This window comes from Sabethes cyaneus, chromosome 3 (genome assembly GCF_943734655.1).
Source record: "Sabethes cyaneus chromosome 3, idSabCyanKW18_F2, whole genome shotgun sequence".
NCBI lineage: Eukaryota > Metazoa > Arthropoda > Insecta > Diptera > Culicidae > Sabethes > Sabethes cyaneus.
In genome coordinates, this window is record NC_071355.1 from 253833392 (window position 1) to 253854786 (window position 21395).

The 21395-nt window shown below is 41.2% G+C and overlaps 4 protein-coding genes across 4 annotated transcripts; 2 read left to right on the forward strand and 2 right to left on the reverse strand.

The window, feature by feature from the left end:
• Positions 1-1247: 1247 nt before the first annotated feature.
• Positions 1248-3447, reverse strand: LOC128742930 (lactosylceramide 4-alpha-galactosyltransferase). Its single transcript, XM_053839431.1, has 2 exons — positions 2460-3447; positions 1248-2391 (listed from the first exon to the last, which is right to left on the reverse strand). The coding sequence occupies exons 1-2, from the start codon at positions 3158-3160 to the stop codon at positions 2028-2030; spliced, it is 1065 nt and encodes a 354-aa protein (XP_053695406.1). The 5' UTR covers positions 3161-3447; the 3' UTR covers positions 1248-2027.
• Positions 3448-5588: 2141 nt separating this feature from the next.
• LOC128743598 (uncharacterized) lies at positions 5589-6974 on the forward strand. Its single transcript, XM_053840202.1, has 2 exons — positions 5589-5782; positions 5837-6974. The coding sequence occupies exons 1-2, from the start codon at positions 5663-5665 to the stop codon at positions 6869-6871; spliced, it is 1155 nt and encodes a 384-aa protein (XP_053696177.1). The 5' UTR covers positions 5589-5662; the 3' UTR covers positions 6872-6974.
• Positions 6975-7194: 220 nt separating this feature from the next.
• On the forward strand, positions 7195-10143 carry LOC128741097 (calponin homology domain-containing protein DDB_G0272472). The gene is made up of 4 exons (XM_053836672.1): positions 7195-7469; positions 7723-9715; positions 9777-9931; positions 9996-10143. Exons 1-4 carry the CDS (start codon positions 7195-7197, stop codon positions 10141-10143), a joined length of 2571 nt encoding a protein of 856 aa, XP_053692647.1.
• Positions 10144-12078: 1935 nt separating this feature from the next.
• LOC128742249 (palmitoyltransferase ZDHHC23-B) lies at positions 12079-15026 on the reverse strand. Its single transcript, XM_053838545.1, has 5 exons — positions 14842-15026; positions 14022-14270; positions 13405-13962; positions 13261-13336; positions 12079-13195 (listed from the first exon to the last, which is right to left on the reverse strand). The coding sequence occupies exons 1-5, from the start codon at positions 15018-15020 to the stop codon at positions 13088-13090; spliced, it is 1170 nt and encodes a 389-aa protein (XP_053694520.1). The 5' UTR covers positions 15021-15026; the 3' UTR covers positions 12079-13087.
• Between the last annotated feature and the right edge of the window lie 6369 nt (positions 15027-21395).

The window sequence follows — 21395 nt, forward strand, 5'->3', positions numbered from 1 at the left end:
TTAAAAGTTGAAAATCTATCCGACGCCGCTATCCTTTAGGAGAAATTTTCGACCCCAATTAGTGTAAAGTCATCACATTTTCTGGAAAATTGAACCTATTCGCTTTTGACTACAGACTGTCAAATATGCTATTACGGCGCGAAAACTACGTCAAAGATCTGAGCGTCATCGCGTTTAGCGTTGACAGAGCTTGCAGAAATCTTGGGTTCGTTATGCGCATTGGCAAGAACTTCAATGATGTTTACTGCTTAAAAGCTGTTTATTGTGCCTTAGTCCGCTCCAATCTAGAATATTACTGCTACGTCTGTTAGCCTGTGGATAGATGATGCCCGCATGTTTTACAACAGTCAGGAAAGACCATCTCCTTGTAGCAGTCCCCTGACCCGACATTCGTACACAGCACTGGATCCCATCCATTGTAGGTCCAGTATGGTCCAGTAAGTTTGCACGGAAAGCCGTTTTCGTTCAGGATTTTCCATAGCTCTTGTCGGTTTACACTATCATATGCGGCTTTGAAATCCATGATCGGACGATGCGTGCGGACTCGCGATTCGCGAAACTGTTGGAGGATCTACCGCAGATTGTAGATTTGGGTTGTAGTAGACCGATCCTCCATGAAGCCGGCCTGATAACTTCCCACGAATCTATTGGCTATTGGCGATAGTCGATGAAACGTGACTTTGTAGGCGACATAGTGATCGTTCGGTAGTTCTCATAAGAGGATTGTCGTCGAAAAAATAAGTAAAGTAAGTAAGTAAGTAAAGGACGGTAGTTTCATACTTCGTCACACATTACAAATCGACGTTCAATAGGTAATTTCGGAAAATTAATTAGCGATATTTGTGTTCTTCAGATTCTTTATAATCTCATTCTGCGTTACCAACCACCCTTGTCTACAAACATAATACCGATACCTTAGAGTACCCGGAAGCTATATGTTTTGCAACGTAATTAAGTGTAACATAAACTAATAAATAATAATTTAAACAAAAAATAACACCTGCGACGTATTTCTAGCTGTAACTAACTCTATATAGCATCATGATGAATTCCTTGACCATATCCATCCTCTCAATTTCAAGTTTAAAAACATGTTCCGATGAGTGAACTTGCTCTGTTGTGCATATTACACAACAAAAACACTACTTTGAATTATAACAACTCTAATTTTACTGGGAAAGAGAACAGACGTTACTACCTACCGCTGTTTTTAATTCTTTCTAAGCCATAAAACTGTACCAAATTATTAAAAAAATGAAATTGTAATGTAATGTGAATGTAATTTATGCTATGGTAAAGCTTGTGTTGTATAAAATAAAAAATCTATTTCTTTCGATTAATTTTCCTAATTTAAACTTTCATTCGAGTATTTGTGTGTGTGCTGCTTCAGTATATTATAACAATTTTCAGCTTAGATAACTGAATAATATTTTCTATTACGTTTGTTCCCTTGTAGGTACTAGAATTGGAATGTTACGATGAATTTGCTGTTTCATCGATGATTCTCTGCTTTAGCTACCAAAACGAATGAAGGTAAATGATAATCACCAGAACAGAACAGTATTCTGAAACCAATTTCAAGCTCGAATACTTTTTTCGTTCTTCCAGTAAAAGCAGAAGTGCAGATTATAAATTCATCCTATTTATTCTTTATGGATTACTGAACTAAAGCAAAGAAAACTGTGATGCAACCATGCTGTTTCCAAAGTAGGAACTGCATTCCCCCAAATTATATAAAAACAAAACGCACTTCGTTGCTCTGTGAGATTCAATTGTGCTTTCTAAGTATTTTGCTATCAATACTGAACGTTAAACAAGTGTATATGTTCGAAGTTTCACGTTTTTCGGAATTTAAATTTGCTATTCCGAAATGCAGATCTATAGAGATTTGTTCGATGCAAAAATTTGATCTTGCTGTGATTGGTTCTAAAACATTGATGGAAACCAAGATGCAAAAGTGAAACTTATGTGTAATAAATAATTGTGCAAATCACTTTCCAAACTATATAGACACTAAAATAATGGCGCTAGAAAAACTCACCGCTAGCTTTGTATACACGGGGACAGTACTGTTCCGCTAATACTCCATAAGCTACCTGAGAACCGACCCGTACCGGATGGTCTTTGCTAAATTTGTTCCACACATGCACAACGACCGAGCCGTTGACCGTAGCAAGGGCCTTATCCAGCCAGCGTTCCTCGAAAAACTGCAAATAATCCTCAAAGTTGATAGCATAAAAGGCCTCCGGTGGATAAACGGTAAAGTGCCGACACCGCTCGCGGGTCATCATTAAAGGGGCATTTGTACCGCAGACTTGCTTTAGCACCCGAGTAATGACTCCAGGACCATTATTACCCCAGTCCTGACCATTAAAATTGATTAACAAGTCTCTAAAAAAATTGAAAAAACCAGCCTGAGTATTTCAGCAACCGTAAACTTACTCCTTCCGGCGTCTCACCTTACACACATTTCCGCCAGTTCTCGTCCATGACCAGTGTGTTCAAAATTAATAACCCCAGCTGCCACCCAGCGCGGAGACTCCGCACCAGCATAGTTCGGCTCGAGCGTATCGAAAGATTTCAGCACCACCACATCCAGGTCCAAATAGGTTCCACCGTACTTATAGAGCGTTAAATATCGCATAATATCGGACAGATGTGAGTTCATATACTTTGAACGGAAGATTTCGCCGCTCTTCATCCAGTCCTCCAGCGGTGTGTCCTGTGCGTAGGTTGTTAAATTTACAAACCGCAAATGAACGTTTTTATATGATAGCAAAGCATCCATCAGTGGAAGCTGACTCTTGTTACGAAACCCAACAGGAGCGGCAAACAGCACGAACGCATTCCAATCTGGATTCTTGCGTGCGGCCGATTCAACGGCACAAGCCTGACGGGCATTAAGATGAACCACTCCATCGCCGGAACAGGATGTTTCGTGGAAAAATATATTCTTTCCTTCGAGCGGTTGCTGCTGTGCACGCTGAACGTCCTCCAAAACCAACCAAGGACTGCGGTACTGTTGGTTAAAACAATTCCGTTCGGCCGAATGGAAATCCGAAAGGTAAACGACGTAAAATGCGACCAACATAATCGTCGTGACGATCAGCAGCTTTCGTTTGTATTTGCCCTTGGCATAGAATATACTTGATGGTAGCATTTATGTTTGAGTATCTTATATTACGTATTTTAAGTTCTAATATAACTTAATGTGAACGTTACATACAATATATTGCGAGATTCATGTGATTCACGTGAGATATTTCATAAGATCATGTCGAGATTCGTAGCCTTGGATGGTTCTCTGGGCACTGGGTGTAGCCGGTTTTGGCTATTGTCGATTTGCACTAAACTTTGTTACGGGCTTATTTTTAACCAGCACGTTCATTGTGAGTATCGATGGATCAAATATTCGTATCAAGCACCACCAAAACAAAAGGTTTTACGGCCTCAAATGGCCCGCGATTCGTAATTGTACCACTTTTGGCGCAGGGAAACCAAATTTGTTTATTTTAATTTCTGTTGATGACTGAAAGTGCTAATGCTGCTGATTACGGCATTAGCATTACTGATAATTTCGAGCAATGTGCACGAATTGTGTTTGGGTTTGCGTCTTTGGTTTGTGAACAGGGCGAGTGTTGCTGCTCGAATATACTGCTTTCGAGTAAATGTTTAAATTCAAGCACTTTTACCAAGAGCAATGTCACAGGCAATGTTTTTGGTAATAGTGTAGCTTTATAAATGGAGGCATTCTATCAGCTGTATGAAAGTTAATAATAAAATATTAGGAACTTAAATCTAAAAACGGAAAACCGAAGCCAATATTGGTTTCTGTGATCTATATATGCTATAGGCAAGCAATGTCGGGAATGAACCCTTCAACGGATGCAAGGCGACGGTTGGAAAGGTTTCACTCGGATTTCTGTGGTCCCATTAATCCTGCGGCATGGGATGGTTCGAGATACTTTTTATCATTCATAGATGATGAGGACCTTAAGTTAACAGCCTACTGTACCGGAACACAAAAAGTTAATGAAATCTCTCTGGATTATTGGCCACGACCTTTAGCATGAAAACACGGGCACGAATTGGAACATGGAATATACTGACCCTTGCCCAACAGGGCAAGCTGGCTCAACTTGCAAGGGAAGCTGGCCGCCTGAAGCTTGAAGTCCTTGGGCTGAGCGAGTTCCGCTGGCCGGGTACTGGCGAACACAAGACATCATCCGGGCAAGTCTTGCTTTACTCTGGCATACGAGGTAAAAACGCTACTCGAGAAAGAGGAGTTAGATTCCTACTGAGCCCAGGGGTACATGCGGCCCTGATGAAGTGGGAACCGATAAGTGAGCGAATAATCGTTGCCAGATTCAGAACACGGGTTACGAACCCTACAGCAATCCAGTGCTATACGCCAAAAGATGCTGCCGACCTGCAGGAGAAAGAGAGTTTTTACAGCCAGCTAAACAGCGTGGTTGAGAAAATCCCGAAGGGGACATCCAAATCCACTTGGGTGACTTCAACGCGAAGATTGGCTCAAGCAACGTGAACCTTGAACGCGTCTTGGGACGCTCCATTACCTAGGAGAGATGAGCGAAAACGGGGAGCTGTTTACTGAGTTGTGTGGTAATAACACATGGTCATTGGTGGATCGCTCTTCCCCCACAGACCAGTACATAAAGTCTCGTGGGTTTCCCGCGACTGCCGAACAGAAAACCAGATCGAAACAGAAAACCAGAAAAAAAGAGAGTGTAGCTGGTGCAGATAGGAAAACACCAACACACCCATACCACATCACTGCTGCTGCACCGTAAGCGTTCGTTTATCCAGCGAAAAGTGTAACACCAAACGGTGTAGCTTCACCACAAAAACGAAAATGACATAACGGGAAATTAACAATCATTGATTTTTCGTCGGAGAGCAAAATTTCGGAAGCAGTTTTTGGGCCCAAAAGCGGGGTTCTGTTAGTAAAAATGTAAATACTGCATTCTTCTTGCCAATCTGAACACAGCGAATATATTTTTATGAACAGAATTTTTGTTTCAAACAAAAAAAACTGCTTTTGAAATTGGCAGAATCGATGACTGCTAATTTGACCATAGCCTAATCAAAAAGAAACTAGATGCCAAGTGATGGAGTGCTTAATCATTAGCGCTCTCTCCACAGCCAGAACATAACGAGTCTCAAGGGCAAACGTTGATTTAAGGTGCAGTAAACGGAGTAAATGGGAGCGTGCACTCTCTGGTAAGTTTTTATATCACTTTGTTGATTACGGAGGCACTCTCGAGTGTTTTGCTACTCTTCTTTTTGTGTCGGACCTGTATAAGAAACGCAAAAAATGTTAGTCACTTTTTCCCCTCAGTTTCAGCCGCCTGGTAAAATGGTATTATAAATTCGACGAATTCGAGCATCACTACTAACTGCTCGATTTTTTTCATTTTTCGCTCGGTTATTCGATTCCCAATTGTTTCGACATTCGAATACCAATGCCAAATGTCAGCCAACAAGCGAGAGAGAGGTAAACTTTGATCTGTCTGTGTCTCACCTCACAGTCCCATTCGCATTGTTTAGTATAAAAACAAAATAGTCCTGCGAGTTTCTGTTATTTTGGACGAAAAACCCGTAAAAACACAAAAATATCGATAGCAATCCAGAATACAATAAGATGGAACACTTCTGCCGCCTCTGTCGCCGGAACGGAGAATTCGAGTCTGTGTCCATTCTTGATTCATCTCGCAGTGGAGAGATAATTGCTGTAATTATGCAAAATTGTCTTCAGCTGCAGGTAAGCGATCCATGTTTCTGCGTGGCAATCACTTTCTAAACATGCCACTTCCAGATAGTGCCCGATGATGGTTTACCGCAGCAAATTTGCAATCTCTGTCAGGCGCAGCTGGAAATGTTCCATTTGTTGCGCAAAATAAGCTTCAATTCGGAACGGTACTTCCAACAATTGGTTCATCAGAATAAGCAACATTCTTCACCGATGGTTAGCCTCCCTCAAGGGATACCACTGAATCCAGAAGTAGATGATTTCCCAATCGCTGTGAATCCGTCACAACCGATCAATTTACCGGAAGTTAAAAGTGAACCCACTGATTTCATGCATGAAGGCCATTCACAGCAGTCGTTCGAAAGCAGCTATCTGCATCAGGATATTGACAATACAGAAATTAAAATTGAACCTACTGAAATAAGCGAGGAGCCCGTACATTATCAGTCGACATTCGATAATCCATGCGAAACACATCAGAGCCCAAATCCAGCTGTTGCTTCAAATAGCGGTGCTTGGGGTCGTACAGAAATGAGCATGCCACATGAAAAACCTCAACCGCAAGAGCGCTATTCTTGCGCGGAATGCGGATATCATTCACAGTATAAAGCAAACCTGTACCGCCATATCAGACTTCGACAGCACAGCATATTGCAATCACCTTCACAGCAACAAGATGTCCTGAAAATACGACAAAGAAGAAGACTCACACTGGATGAAATACTGGCTAACAGTAATGCAAGCGAAATGAAAGTTTACACCTGTAATGTGTGTGGATACAAGACCGCTTTTAAGGGAAACGCAGATCGACATCAGCGCAGTCAAAATCACCACGGAATCGATGTTAGTATCTATGGAAGAAATCGCTCCAGAATGGACTGCCTCATGAGCCAACGATTAAAGTACGCACCGGAGGGAAACTACCAACCTACCATAAGCACGAGCCCCCATGTGATGCATCACTCCCCAGCCGAACCATCCGGGCAGCAACAGCAGCAGCACTGCCTAAATCAGGCAGAACGTGAGCTGCTGCAGGAAATTCGAGAGGAATTTATGAAAATAAATGCCTGCAATAGCAGCGGGATGGATTTATTCGAATAGCGAATATGTCCGTAACGTTTAGAACGGTTTATGTTTGGTTCAACAGATGCATTTATTTCACCTGTCACTGTAAGAAACAGCTTTCAATCACTTTGATTTTGGTGCCTAGCAAGATATTGAATAAATAAGTAATTCAAACCACAATTTTCGGTATTTTTTTTAACTTCTTTAACGCTCATCAGTGAAAGTACGCAGCCACTCTGCACTGGAGGAGCGTGATGGGTGAGTCGTCACCTTGACTACCACGCGTGTTATTTGGACCGACATTGAAAATAAACGACGGCGGAAGTGCAGATTTTCAATTTCATGGTCTTACCGAAATAATGTCACAAAACGCGAATTCCGACGAAACAGCAGCTTCCGGGCAAGTACCGTCCGCCGATCTGCTAGAACGGCTGCTGAGTGCGAAACCAAAGTTGAAAGAAAACCGATGGGATCGTATCAGGAGGAAGCACTTGAATAACATCACTGTCACTTCGAAAACGGTGAAACGTTTCTTCAATATGGATTTTATTGACGAAAGTCAATTGAAAATTTTAAACGGAGACGGGAGACCACCCAAAGCTGGCCTTAATCCGGTTCTTGTGATGGATATCAGGTTAGTTGAATGTTACGTTAAATTTTCTTAAAATTAAAAACATTTTCAAAATTAGCTTGTGAAACATAAACAATTAACCCTCTCTAGCGACCAAGCCCCATTCTTTGTCACCAAATAAATGTTTCAAATGTTGTTATCAAATACATAAATGCTTTTTAAGTTATCAAAAAATACATTTAAGTTTGTAAATATTTCCACGAATCGATTGCAGTTCCAATATGTTCTATGCATAAAACGTTTTTGTGTTTTACAGACATGAGATGATCAAACGCAAACCCAAAGGAAGTCAGGATAAGATGCCACTGAATCCTGTCCGAGCGTACCAACAAGAGCAGCTTGAGAATCACAGGAAGATCATTGAAACTACATTGTTCGAAAACGAGCTCAATAAATTTCGCAAAGAAATCACGAACGGTGGAACAAATGGCAAAAAGGCTCAGATCAGTGAACAAAAGAAGAGCTTCTTATTGATTGATCTACCGAAAATCGATAACAGCATCATCTACGAAAGCTTACAAGAATGCGAAAAATTTACGAACGATTTCTACCAGAGTGCAATTCATGGAACTGAAAACTTGCTTAGACAATGTCGGCAGGAGGATATTAGGATGTTTAAGGAGCCAGCTACAATAGAGGAAATTCGAGATGGGACAGAAAATTCTAACTTCGATCAGATCGAATTCAAGCAAGATTGCGAAACTGAAAATGAAAAACCTGAAGATGAAGAGAATAAAACCGTACGTTTTGGAGACACACAATTAATTACCTATCCCGCTGAAGAGTCGTCTTTCTCTCTAGATGGTTCAGAATATGATTTCGACGATAACGAATTATTCTTGGAATCACTCGATTCCGACCTGGATGAGTTCGACGAAACGGAATTCTTATCCACGGAAAGTATATCAGAACTTGCCAACGATGATGAAGCACAAACAGTATTTCACTCCGATTCAGGCGATTTTTACTTTACAATAACGCGTGTGGAAGACTCAAGTGGATCATCCAAAGAAAACAGCAACGATTTTGGTAAAGAAAAACTTACATATAACTACGATTCACCGGAAGTAACCGAAGACCCGATTATCCCACTGGAGAAAAATGATCTGCTTATGGGTAGACGATGTGAAATGGAGGAAAAAGACTACAGCAAATTACGTATTACAAATTACAAACCAGAGATAATGATCAATGACGACAGGATTGAAATTTCGGAAGAATCACGTAAAGTGATTAGTGCTGCGTTGAAAGAAGGATTTCTACAGAACTACGATCGTGCACTGCTTAAGCAGTATTTCTTCAAATGGCTGCAATTCACAATTTTGGAAAAGATTTCCAAAGGTACCGGCATTACAACGACACGCGAGCAAAAGTTGAAACGCATCAATGAATTCATCAACAACGTTCGCGCAAACAAGAAAAAAACTTCCAAAGCCGCGGTACCCAATACGCAAACAATTCACGTTAAGAAAGACTACGAACACCGCCTGAAGGTTCAACAGGATATCATAGAACTGCAGAAGCTAAAACTAGAACGACAGGAGCGTATCATCACTGAATTAAAACTGTCGAAATTTTCCGAAGCAGCGAAACTCTCCAAGATGGAAATACAAACCGAACTGCACAAAGCAATGCGAACGGGAAACGTGCGCCTACGTGCCAAAGCCAAGTGCATTCAAATTGTGGGAAATATGAAAAATGACACTGCCGAGGCGGACGAACTTCGCAAGCTGCAAGCCCAAGGGCTGATGATACCGAAATTCCTGGCCAAGATGCAGCAACGAGCTCTCGACCGTAGCCAACGTCACCAAGAAGCTAAGGAACGTCGCACACGTTTGGAGAGAGAACGAGAGGAAAGTAAAATGGCAGCTGAAGAAGCAAAACGGCTAGAGGATGAGGAAGCTCGTAAGAAACGTTACCGAGAAATGCGTGAGAAGCGCAAACTGGAAAAACTGCAGAAGATAATACGCGAACAGGAAAGGCAAGCTTGGATAGCTAACAATCAGATTGCCAAGGAGTTTCGTTTGCTGAAGCTCAAGCGTCTCGGAATGCTGTCGTTCAAGCTACTCCTTGGAATTAGGAGAGACAACGAACGCCGTGCAATGGCCGCTCGCAGGAGATACTACAAGAAAAAGTACTTCCGTAAATGGTGGGGTTTAACCAACTCACTGTGGGAAAGTAAAAAGCAAAAGGCAGATGAGCTGGCACACTCGAAACTCATGCTACTGGGACTGAATTCCTGGAAAGAGGTAAATAAATTTGAAGAATAATAGAACGAAGCTGAGCAAATGCTGTATTTTACTTTTGCAGTACTGCTACGAGCAACGGAAAAAGATGCAGGTAGCCACCGACTGGTACGAGGTACGTCTCTCGGAAATGGTTGTCTCGACATGGATCGGTCGTACCAAACAAGCCCTCTTGATACTGCAAGGAAAAATGTCCCACGCAGCTTCTCACTATGAATGGTTTGTGCTTGTTTCTTGGCTGTCACTAGTTTTCTGTTAACTAATTTTTATTTGAACTGCGCAGGCAACTCAAGTGGAAGGTATTCGAACGCTGGCAAAGACTGCACATTATTTTGAAGATTGAAAAAGAGACTGAACAACGGCGCCAACGCTGGCGGATGAAGATCTGGGAATTACTGCCGGACTACAAACCGATCGAGGAGGAGCTGTAACTTATTTACGCAATAAGCCCGTAACATAAATAGAACAAAGTCTGATTTTAGGATGTTTTTAAATGTTTGAATAGCTTTTTTGTAGCGTAATGTTTTAAAAATAAAGTAAGTTTTTGATATGCTTGATGATTTGGTGATCGTTTGTGTCGGTCAACATACAGGGAACCGTACGCAGACGTTGTTAAAACTGTAAATATTCTTATTGACCTCGTTTTGAAGAAAGTTGTTACTTGTTCAAAAGAAGATGTTGAGCCCCTGTTTTTTCGGTGCCAATAAAGTTGTCCAAGGAAAACGGCATCCTTGCGATGTGGCCAGCCCACGGTGAGAATCTCTCCACCATTCTCTGCTTACCATAAATAGTCCGCAACACTTTACTTCCAATACGGCACGTACAAATACGGTCTAATTAGTGCGGCGGCGTATGCTCCTTGGTCAAAGCGTCTTGTGGAGGGATAAGTAGGTTTGACTTCCTGGTTGAATCTACTTACTCGTATTGTTGTCGGCGGTAGCTTCCCGAATATTACCTATTATATGAACTCATCAACCACTTCCAGTTCATCGCCGTCAATAGTCACTGACCCTAGGAGGTGAACGGTATTTTCTCTGGAGACGCTTCCGTTCACGTGCATTATCTGCCATAGATGTTTGCGGTCGACTATATCGTATGCTGCCCTGAAATCTACAATCTACGAATATATGATGCGCTGACACGTTGTGCTCCCGACATTTCTGGAGGATGTGTCGGAGTAAAAAATATGATCCGTAGTAGAACGGGCCCCCATAATGCAAGCCTGATACTACCCTACAAAATCTCTCGTTATTGGGGATAAAAGACGTTACGAAATCTGGGCAGAATCCATTCAATACTCCGGTAGTTTCTCCTCCTCGCAAATGCTTGAAATTATCATGTGAAGTGCCATTGCTAATGGTTCTATGCCATTTTTGCACGGTTCTGTGGGAAGTCGGCACGCTGTTGTCGTTTGATAGACACTCCTAAATTAACCTCGATTGCGTCTCTTTCTGTTATTTCGCCATTGAAATGCCCTTCGCAAAACTGGTTCCACCTCTCAATCACCGATCGTTTGTGATCAGCTGTCCCTCTTCGGCCCTACACATATTAGGCTTTGACCTTGACGTATATCTTTTACGAGGATGGTTCGCCTTCTCACAGAACTTGCGCGTGTTGTTAGACGGAATAGTTGTTCTAGTTCTCTTAACGATCTCTCTCCTCCTGCTGGCACTTTTTCCTCCTCAGGAACGTGGTCAACTCATTGCGTGCTTGTAGATACTTGGTCAAATTCTCCCTCGTGCCAATGCTTAATTATTTCTTCCAAGCTTTTTTTTTCCTCTCCTTGGTTGGTCTGGTTGGCTTGGTCTCGAATCACCTAATTGGCTTACTTTACTTCGTATTGCTTGAGGAAAATGAGATAAGAAGCATACTTAGATGCAGGTAATGCAAATCTCGAAGCTGCATTTAGCCGGGTTGACCACTTGCATTTTGGTATGACGTGCAATGCTGAAGAGCGTTTTCAACGCTTTCCTTAATGGTTAGTTACTAACGAATCTTTCCAACCGTAGATTGAGTATGAACTTTGGGTCCCTATCGTCAATACTGTTAGGCATAGAGCCAGGGCGGATTCTGCTGTTTGAAGGAGTTCCCAGACTTCTCAGATCTCGCGGGCTTGTTTGTTGCTGGTGCCAGTGGGGTTGTTGAAAAGAACGGTTTGCGACGAACGATCGTCTAGTATCTTTGCGTGATCGGCCCACTGTAATCTCCTGACCGTCGTCAGGTGATACGGTGGATTGCTCACTGCAGCTCGTGATTCCGCTTACAGCCTGTGCTCCATAAAAGATCGCTCGAGGCAGCCGGTTTCTCGGAAATGTGATACTTCAATGAAGGAAAACCATTGTCCTAAGCACAAACTTCGAGTACCTAATCTATGTTATTTTATTGTAGTGATTTTGAATCTATTATCTATGGAAAACACCGAGAACATTTCGCTACTTTGAAAGAGCGACGACTTGGTGTGCGATTTTGATTTTCATAAATTCTATCGCGCTCGACCGTTTTTTTTTCCTTTTGTTTACCAACATGCTGTTCAGTACAATCAATGTTTAGCGTTTTTAGTTTCTGGTGTGTATGCTTTACGATTATGAGAGTAAAAAAATTAGATTAAACTTTCTGTACTCATTCCATCTGTTGCGACTGAATAAATTGTTGTGCAAAGTGAAGAAAGTGGAAGGCCTTCTTGGAAGAAAAACCTAGGTGAATGAGTGAATGGCACGCAAATAAGCACCGCCTAAATAATAGTTAGTAATATGCAACGATGATGTGTTGTAGATATATGATAATAAGTATTGAATAGTTCTTACTCGACGATTTATAGGATACGAGTGTTAAACGAGTGTTGAACAAATAAAACGATGCAGATGAGTTTATAATATAAACTGGATCAGTCTACGTTTTGCTGCGTTTCCCTAAAAACAGCTCATTTCTTCTACCTACTTTCGCTCCTCAGTAAAATTAGGAGAACATTATATTATAAGAATATTTGGTATGAGTAATGATATTTGATGGAGAGACTTACGAGTCACCGTTTATATATTTCATTGTTTGGTATAGAGCTAAGACAAAATTCTACTTATCTCTTGTTTTACCTAAAGTCATAATTTACTTTTACTTCCTAATTATAGAAAACGTTCAATAATAAGTAGCAATCGTAGAGCAGGAAAACATGAAACAGTGTACAGACTAGTTACCCTCCACGGGGGTGATCAATTCGATAGCGAAAATGCTTTTTGCTCGCGAAATTGCTACATAACAATACCTATGCCTTCTTGCGGGCTATGTTTTAAACGGGTTAAAATACGTACCTTTATAGTATGATCAGAATAATGATGGGTGATAGTAGTGCATAGTGAGCTTACCTAACAAGTAGTACGTTTACTGTTCCATACAGAACGCTTTCCAGTTCACGAGACAATTTCGTCGGTTAATATGTTCTCCTCGTTGCCACTCACTTCCGGTGAGACCACGCGAAATCAAGCAAAGCTGCGAATCGAGGTATTGAGTCAATTCTTACTGCTTATAATTATAAAGGTAAATGAAAACAGTACCTGTTTTAGTAAGGAGATCAGAATAACCAACGACATCAGAAGGGCATAGATGGCACCGGTGAAGCAGAGTGCGATACTGAAAACCACAAAATATGCAAAATTCGTCCACAATGAAACTAATGCAAATTTATGCTATATACTTACTCATACTGAAAGTAGATATCAGTGCAATCATCCGGTAGCATAACGGTCACTCCCAGAAGTGTAAAAATCGGTGTCGGATGGCACACCGACGTGAGTGAGAGGTTGGCAAACAACCATAATGCTAGCAACGAGCAAAAACAACCGAGCACGAAATACCGATGGTTAGCACGGCCGACACAGCAGTTTAGCCAGACGCTGTGATGATCCTGCTTGACCACACATGTGCCGCAGACTTTACAATGATAGGTCCTTGGCGGAACATACTTGCGGCATGTTTGACAAGCCAACCGGCCGTCGCTTTCGTCAGAATCTTCCCGATCGGATATTAAAATGGCTGTTCCGGAATCTCCATTAGGCAAGGAATCATATTGTGCATGACTTTCATGATTCATCGACGCTCGCTGATTGCACTTGTAGAAGCAAAGAAACGACAAAGACACCAACACCACAAAAACAATGTTTTCCTCTGGAAGTAATTCCAACAATGGAACAGTCGACTCAAACAAAATCACCAAATAAACAGCACTCCAGAAAAGCCAGAGACAGAAAAATTTTGTTCTGAAATGCAAAATAAGCTAAAAAGTGTGAATGGTGCCGTAAAGTTTCTTTATACTTACTTTGGCAGCACACGTCCCAGAAAACGCTTCAGATAAGCCAACAGCAACGGGATAAATATAAAGACTGCCAGACTGCAGTAGAAATCCAGGGCAGCTAGCAGCTGCAAGCTGACCAGCAGAAATACCGGCAAGACATTGTCCACCGTAATCTGCTTGGCCCCACCTCGCCAAGGAATGCGAAGGCGGTCCTGAAAGGTCAGCAGCATGCCACGCTGCTTGTCCACCGGGATCGAACGTCCAGAAATAAACCTATCAAGAGAAACACACGAACGACCAGCCGTCACGACAGTCGACGGGGCACAGAAAATAAAAATCAATAACAAATGCGGTCAGTTTACAGGGCCTATGCGACAAAGCGAGGGATGCTCAACCATATGTCAAAAATAACTCATAATGGCAATGCGGTAAAAAGTTAGTAGGAATTTTCATATTTTTCCTAAGTTTGTTTCCTCAGTTTATACTTACAAAGGCATAAATGTATTTTACCATTTATAATAGTAATTACAAACTATGGCATAATTGTACAACCCTATACAACATCAAAATTGACATGACACAAATGAAACGCATACCGTCACAGAATACTGCTGGTAGCGCAAAAAAAAAACAAAAACATGCACCGTTCTTATAAGATTTTCTAGCCCTACTTATATCCTCTATAACAATGCTTCTTTAATATAAACATTTCCAAAACTTTGCCGGAAATGTTCTAAATACCGGTTGCTTAAGAGCTTCACATTTCCCATACACCGATGTACACAAATTCGAACCCGATTATTCCTGCCGTTTGAACTCGATCTGTCTTGCACTCGTCAATTACCTGTCGAAGGATTCGTCGACGTCCACACAATTGCAGCAGCAAGCTAGAATGTGATTCCGTTCATCGCTCCGGTCGTAGTATTCACAACAGCACAGTGGATCGGTATCGACTTCTACTTGATACGAACTGTAACTGTGCCCGCGATGTTGTCCGGAACTAGAACCGCTCCAACCACTCATAACTTCATTGTTTCGTCCGAGAAAACACAAGACACAACCAGGGATGCCAGGTGATTTTTTGAAAAGTCTTCACGAATCAAGAAAAAATATCTTCATTTGTCTTCCTTCGGCTTTCCGCCCATTTAAACTGCATGGTGAAGACATGTCTTCACATGTCTTCAAGTGAAGACATTTCACTTTTTTGTAACAAAAATGTCTTCAAAATGAAGACATGTCTTCACTTCTGGCATCTCTGGACACAACTGACATTAAATTGTTTTGTTTTCCAACCCGATAGAAAATCCCCCCTACTTTTCCCCCGATTTAGTAGGTTCGCGTCGGCTGAATCGCCCGATTTTGGACCCGACGAATCGGCCGATTGTTGCAACGCCGCTTATGGGAGTTTAACAGGGCGATCTACCGATTCGTCGGTATGTTTAATCGATCGACAAAAACCGACTAAATTGGTTGTTTAGTCGGGTGATGAAATAAAGGTGTCTGATGGAACCAAACGAAATAGGTTGATTAATCGGGCGATAAAATTTGTCAATATACCGACGAAATAGGTGGATTAATTGGTGTAAGTAGTTAACTTGCCTACCAAAGCCGATCAAATCGGTGGAGGAATCAGATGACGAAATACGTAAATCATACGAAATAGGTGGATTAATCGATGGAGAAAATTTTGTAACCTACGGAACCATACAAAATAGGTCGATTATTCGGGACATAAAATTTATCAATACATCAAAATAGGTGGATCAATTCGAGCATTATATTGAAGTCTATAGAACCAAACCTAATTCTAATAAAAATGCTCCTAATAATGCCTTGAAAGTGGCCCTCTTCAACAACTCCTCCTGCCTCAGGAACAGAGATGCCCACCGTGCGGTATCGCTCGACCAGTTTAAAAGTGACTTTAGACTTCTGAGAATTGGCGACCAGCGGCCCAAGACCGAGTTGAACGAAGAAGACTGCTTGAAATAGCACGAGCGACGTCGGCGCGATGACAACCTGTAACGATCAGAAGGTAATTAATTGGAATCGAAAAAAGCTGTTCATTGAAGAAATTTCTCTCTTCTGCGGAACATACACGAACACTTATATTGACTCCTATAGTTTAATTTCACTAACCTGCTCATCCTTCATGAAGCCAATCGATCAACTTCCTCCGCAGAACCAATCCGTTCCCATCGTGACAAAGGAGATGAACTTGTCGCAGGACCTTTTCGATTCCATGCCTCATTGACGGCGACGCAGATCCGGACGGAGTTCCTTTAAGGAAGATATAAACCGAGTCAAGAGCAGCTTGTTACTGGACCTAACCTCTATTTCCGTTGTGTGGCTCCACAATCCGATAGGAAAAAATAGTCGCACGATAATTTTCAGTGCGAAATTCCAACTAACATAGCGATAATAAGTTACAAATTCAATGCAGCTGTCTTTTTATGTAAAGGATACTTACCTAGATATTCAAATAAAGAAGAAGTAAATTAGAAGTAAACTGGCCTTGTTCAAAAATCACTCAGACTTAGCTGTCAAAACATCATTCTGTACAGAGTAAACCGATCATCATCTGATTTAATCGTTACCCGACGGTAACAGATTAAATATACCAATGCGTCGGGTGACGGAGACAACCACCCAACGCGATCCGACGAAGTCGGTTGATTAATAGGTTGATTTCTTCGGCATCCTATTTCGTCGATAGATGCGTAAAACAGCATCTGTCAAAATTTTCTATTGGGAAATGATTGACTATCTCTGTTCTAGGGATGCTAAAGTGTCGATATTTATCGATATTTTGAAGGACTTCTTTGTTGAACAACAGACTGTCAGGCTGATAGTTTCCTGAAACCACCGCCACCAAACAACACATCGCTGCGAGCGCAAATTGATTTGCTAGAACCATTCATACTGGAATCGTTTTTAGTGGTATGTATATGTGTATGGTAGTTTAATCCGAACATATCCAGATCCTGATTGATTATTTATCCTCCGCCTTAAAATGTGTGCCTCAAAGCTCGGTGTCACTCAAAATATTTTGAAAATCTGGAGAACATTTCAATTGCCCAGTCTAGCTTGAGTTTATTAGCAGATGTTTTAGTATTAATAGAGCTTTAGCGAAATTAGCAGGGGAACAAAGTGATGCAATCATTTTCTCATGATAGGAGTGAAGAGAGCATCCTTCAGATAGTTGTCGGTTAATGGGAATGTTCAGTAAATTTCAATGAGAGGTACCAAAATTAACAGTTTGGTACCTATAAATGGGACATCGAAAATGTGTGAGTTTGACTGCCACATCAGGCTCTTGAAAATTACCTGAAAGATAAGTTGTCAATCTGGACCAAAAATGTCGGCTTCATTTCAATTATAGTAGGCTGACCGGACGTCCCGGATTATGCGGGACTGTCCCGGATTTGGATGGCTTGTCCCGGATTACTAGGCGTCCCGGAAAGTGTCCCGCATTGATTAATTTTTTATTCGGAACAGTTTCTAAGGATGATACATAGGAAATCATAAAATTGCATGAAAAAACCTGCAGCTGGGATCGTTCGTCAGCCGGTGCACACCCTCCCCAGTCACTGCCCCGGCCAGCCGGCACCTCGAATCCCTCATCTGACCAATGTCGCTAGTAACTGTTCTCTTCATCTTCAGCTTTTGCTGTCATCTTCAGTATTGCAGTACTGGACGAACCCGGGGACAATTTGGTGCACTCAGCTCTTTTGAGATGAACTGAAGTCCAGTGTCATGCATGCATGCATGTTGAAACTGCGACAGGCTTCATGGGACTTAATGAAGGGCAAAATCCGCCTGGTAAGGTACCTATTCCAGTGTATCAGTGTACAGATCCCTTGCCAAGTCATGACCTTTTATCATGAACCCATCCCCAAAACCAATCTCGAATCTGCTAAAAATCCAACCGCGAGCCAGAGCATGAAGAATTTAACCCGTGGGTTTGGCTGAAATCGGCCTTATTCATCATCGAGTCAGACACATGCATCGCGTTTCGTCATCATTTGACCGCACAGCTCACGAGACCGGATTTTAGCCTTTGTTTATTGTTTGAGGTTTCTGCTGTTCTTGCTCGGTAACAGCTGTAGTCATTCCCAGACGGATTTGCAATACAGTCAGAATTCAGTTCTTTTGCCAAAGCACAATCGGCTGAGATCAGCCTTGACTTTCCGAATGTCCCTCAACCGCAGTTGATAATCAAGAGTTCAACTCCAACGTCTGGCCTGCGCCTTGAGGGTTTCTTTGCACCCCTCAATTATTCACACTACAGCTCTTTTAGGATAATCCATCTGTCCCGCCAGCTCCCGACCCAACGCTGGATTCTGCAGATGACCGCACACAATGACTTTCATTTCTTCTCCTGCATGATGAATATCACGAAACCACAGTACCTTTAAACTGCGAAAAAATATACCGAGCAGAACTGTTTACAGATAACTCAACACTACCAACCGATTTAGCAAATAAGCCAATCAATATGTCCCGGATTCATCCAAAAAAACCTGGTCACTTTAAATTATAGGTAATTGTCCCCGGTTGTGAAACTTACTTACTTACTTATTCAGCCGAGAGCCGGGGTGGCTCTTGCCGTATCAAGAATTCTTCTCCATTGTACTCGGTCCAGGGCTACTCGTCGCCAATTCGTTGCGCGTCTCGACACACGTAAGTCGGCTTCAACCTGGTCGAGCCATCTAGCACGTTGAGCCCCTCTATTCCTGGTGCTGGTGGGGTTCTTGAAGAGAACGGATTACACTACACAGTCGTCCGGGATCCTTGCGACGTGGCCGGCCCACCGTAGTCTCCCGACTTTCGCCAGGTGTACGATGGGAATCTCTCCAAGCAGTGCCTGTAGCTCGTGATTCATACGTCTCCGCCACTCTCCGCTTTCCGTCTGTACTCCGCCAAAAATAGTCCGTAACACCTTTCGTTCAAAAACGACAAGTGCACGTATGTCTTCCGTAAGTAAAGTTACTGTCTCAAGTCCGTAGAGGACAACCGGTCTGATTAGCGTTTTGTACATCGTCAGCTTTGTGCGGTGGCGTATGCTCCTTGATCGAAACGTCTTGCGAAGGGAAAAGTAGGCTCGATTTCCAGCTTGAATGCGTCGTTGGATCTCCTTGCTCGTATTATTATCGGCGGTGACCAGAGATCCCAAATATACGAACTCATCAACCATTTCCAGTTCATCACCGTCAATAGACACTGTCCGTGGGAGGCAAACGTTACTTTCTCGGGAGCCTCATCCTACCATATATTTGGTTTTCAACGCATTAATTTGTAACCCTATCCTCCTAGCCTCCGTTTTTAGTCTGGCGTAGATTACTTCCGCCGTCCCACGGTTTTTAGTAATGATGTCGAGGTCGTCTGCAAAGGCTAGGAGTTGGCTACTCTTACTGAAGATCGTTCCTCTCGTTTCGATGCCCGCTCGCCGGATCACACCTTCAATAGCGATATTGAATAACATTTAACGGTTAAACATTTTTCACGTGTTTATTAAACTAGCACTACCAAGTAACTACCAACGTCTCGCCTCATTGTATTCGAAGCAGCTTTTGAGCAAAACAACAATCAATCAGCTTGTAAATTATTTTGTAGGATGTGTTCGAAAAAAAAATACCCGAAAATTTTTTTTAAATGTTTTGGGAATGATTTGTTTGTATATCAAATAGTATAGAAAAGGCAATAAAATGCTTATAACCTTAGTTTTGGACCTCTAGTTCATCACACAGACAAATTTTAAGTGAAATAATTTACTCAAAAAATATTACATAATTTTTTACAAACTGCCGTCCACCCCGGTTGTGAAAAAGCTAAGTTCTCCGGCTATGAAAAATCCAGAAAATAAACTATTATAGTTCAATGACCAGAAACATTTTCAACACATTTTTCAGATACATGAAAGCGAAATTGAGATCTCGAACTTCCTGTTTTTACATGCATCGATTTCAATTCAGATTTGGATGATTTTATTGAGAAACTGATAAATTACTTTGCACTTTGTATGAGGCGTTTTTGTTGATAAATAATTGTTGTATTTTATGTACATTTTATGTTTTTAGTTGCTTCTCTATTTTTATTTTCATTTATGAATTTTGCAGTGTTTCTCAACCGGGAAGGCTTTTTTTGTCAAACAATACTCTGTCTCCCAATTTCGCTATAGTTTTATGTGGTTTTACGTTTCAAGCGAAAAATATATTACCAAAATACAAAACCTATTTCACAATCGGGACATTCCTCTACGCAGATGACAGTCTTGCCAGTGCGTTGACTGTTTATTGTTAAAGAAGTATGTACTGAAGAAATTTTTCTTGGAATAACAAATGGAGTCTTAAGTATCGAAGAGCAAATTGACTATTCTTTTATCAATTATTGGATAGGTTGTCAGACGAAAACTGGAATTATCCAGCAAAAAATATTCTGTCGTTTGTATACCAAAAATTATCCTAGATCTGATAAATCCATACTATTGGGGCCATACTATCCAATTTTCCGAATGGATAATGATCACTTACCTTATTCTTAAAATGCATGATAATTTGTATATTAAATTCGACTTCATTAGAATTAAATAAATTAATGTATATTTTGTTAAATAAATTTTAATGTATATTTTGTTGTGAGGTCTCGAATTGTTTTTTCTACGAAAAGTTTTTATAAATTCAAGAAAAAAGAAGGAACTTATTTGTTTTACAATGCTTGTTTTACAAATTTACAATGTTTTGCAAATTTGTTTTACATTTAATGCGTGACACTTTAGTAATATTTAGCACTTTAGTAATACTTTTTTATATGCACGAAAATAATTAATATATTTAGAGTAATTCCCGTGATGGGCATGTTCTAACTAGCGCACGCCCAACTAATAAACGCTCTAATTAACGAGCTCGTCACTAGTGAATCATTGCTGTAGTACAAAAGGCAAAATGAATTCACGAATGTAAAAAGCAATCCGCAGCTCTTTATCAATTAATTTCAAGAATAAATGTAACATTCCTAGAAGGCTTGTATTGCAAAGTCGGTAGTACCAGCTTTAACATGCATCGAACAGTTAGGTAAAAGCTTCTTTGGTTAACTGTAACATCTGAACAAACTTATTTCTGCCAAGCGCGTGAAATAGTTCAAGTGAACTTAATTGCGCCTTAACTGCACACACGCTTCCAGCCACAGCCCACAGCTAATCCTATTCATTTAAGTAGCTCTTGTAACCTAATCTATTGAACGAGTTATCTACTGGAAATTTCCGTTGTGAATTACTATGACGGAATCGTTCGGTATAAGTAATAAATCTCATATTTTGCAAGCCTGATTTCTAATCAATCCTTTTCAAACTTTTGCATTAGTCATCCAATCTTCTTTTTTGCAATTTTCCACTATAAATCA

Bases quoted from the DNA above. Each gene is read 5' to 3' on its own strand.
- LOC128742930 (XM_053839431.1), bottom strand. From the start codon at position 3,160: ATGCTACCATCAAGTATATTCTATGCCAAGGGCAAATACAAACGAAAG. The intron at 2,392-2,459 runs GTGAGACGCCGG...CAATTTTTTTAG, and splicing joins CTGGCGGAAATGTGTGTAAG to AGACTTGTTAATCAATTTTA.
- LOC128743598 (XM_053840202.1), top strand. From the start codon at position 5,663: ATGGAACACTTCTGCCGCCTCTGTCGCCGGAACGGAGAATTCGAGTCT. The intron at 5,783-5,836 runs GTAAGCGATCCA...TGCCACTTCCAG, and splicing joins AAAATTGTCTTCAGCTGCAG to ATAGTGCCCGATGATGGTTT.
- LOC128741097 (XM_053836672.1), top strand. From the start codon at position 7,195: ATGTCACAAAACGCGAATTCCGACGAAACAGCAGCTTCCGGGCAAGTA. The intron at 9,716-9,776 runs GTAAATAAATTT...TTACTTTTGCAG, and splicing joins GACTGAATTCCTGGAAAGAG to TACTGCTACGAGCAACGGAA. The intron at 9,932-9,995 runs GTTTGTGCTTGT...TGAACTGCGCAG, and splicing joins GCAGCTTCTCACTATGAATG to GCAACTCAAGTGGAAGGTAT.
- LOC128742249 (XM_053838545.1), bottom strand. From the start codon at position 15,020: ATGAGTGGTTGGAGCGGTTCTAGTTCCGGACAACATCGCGGGCACAGT. The intron at 14,271-14,841 runs GTAATTGACGAG...TTCTCTTGATAG, and splicing joins GTCGACGAATCCTTCGACAG to GTTTATTTCTGGACGTTCGA. The intron at 13,963-14,021 runs GTAAGTATAAAG...TTTGCATTTCAG, and splicing joins CTGGGACGTGTGCTGCCAAA to AACAAAATTTTTCTGTCTCT.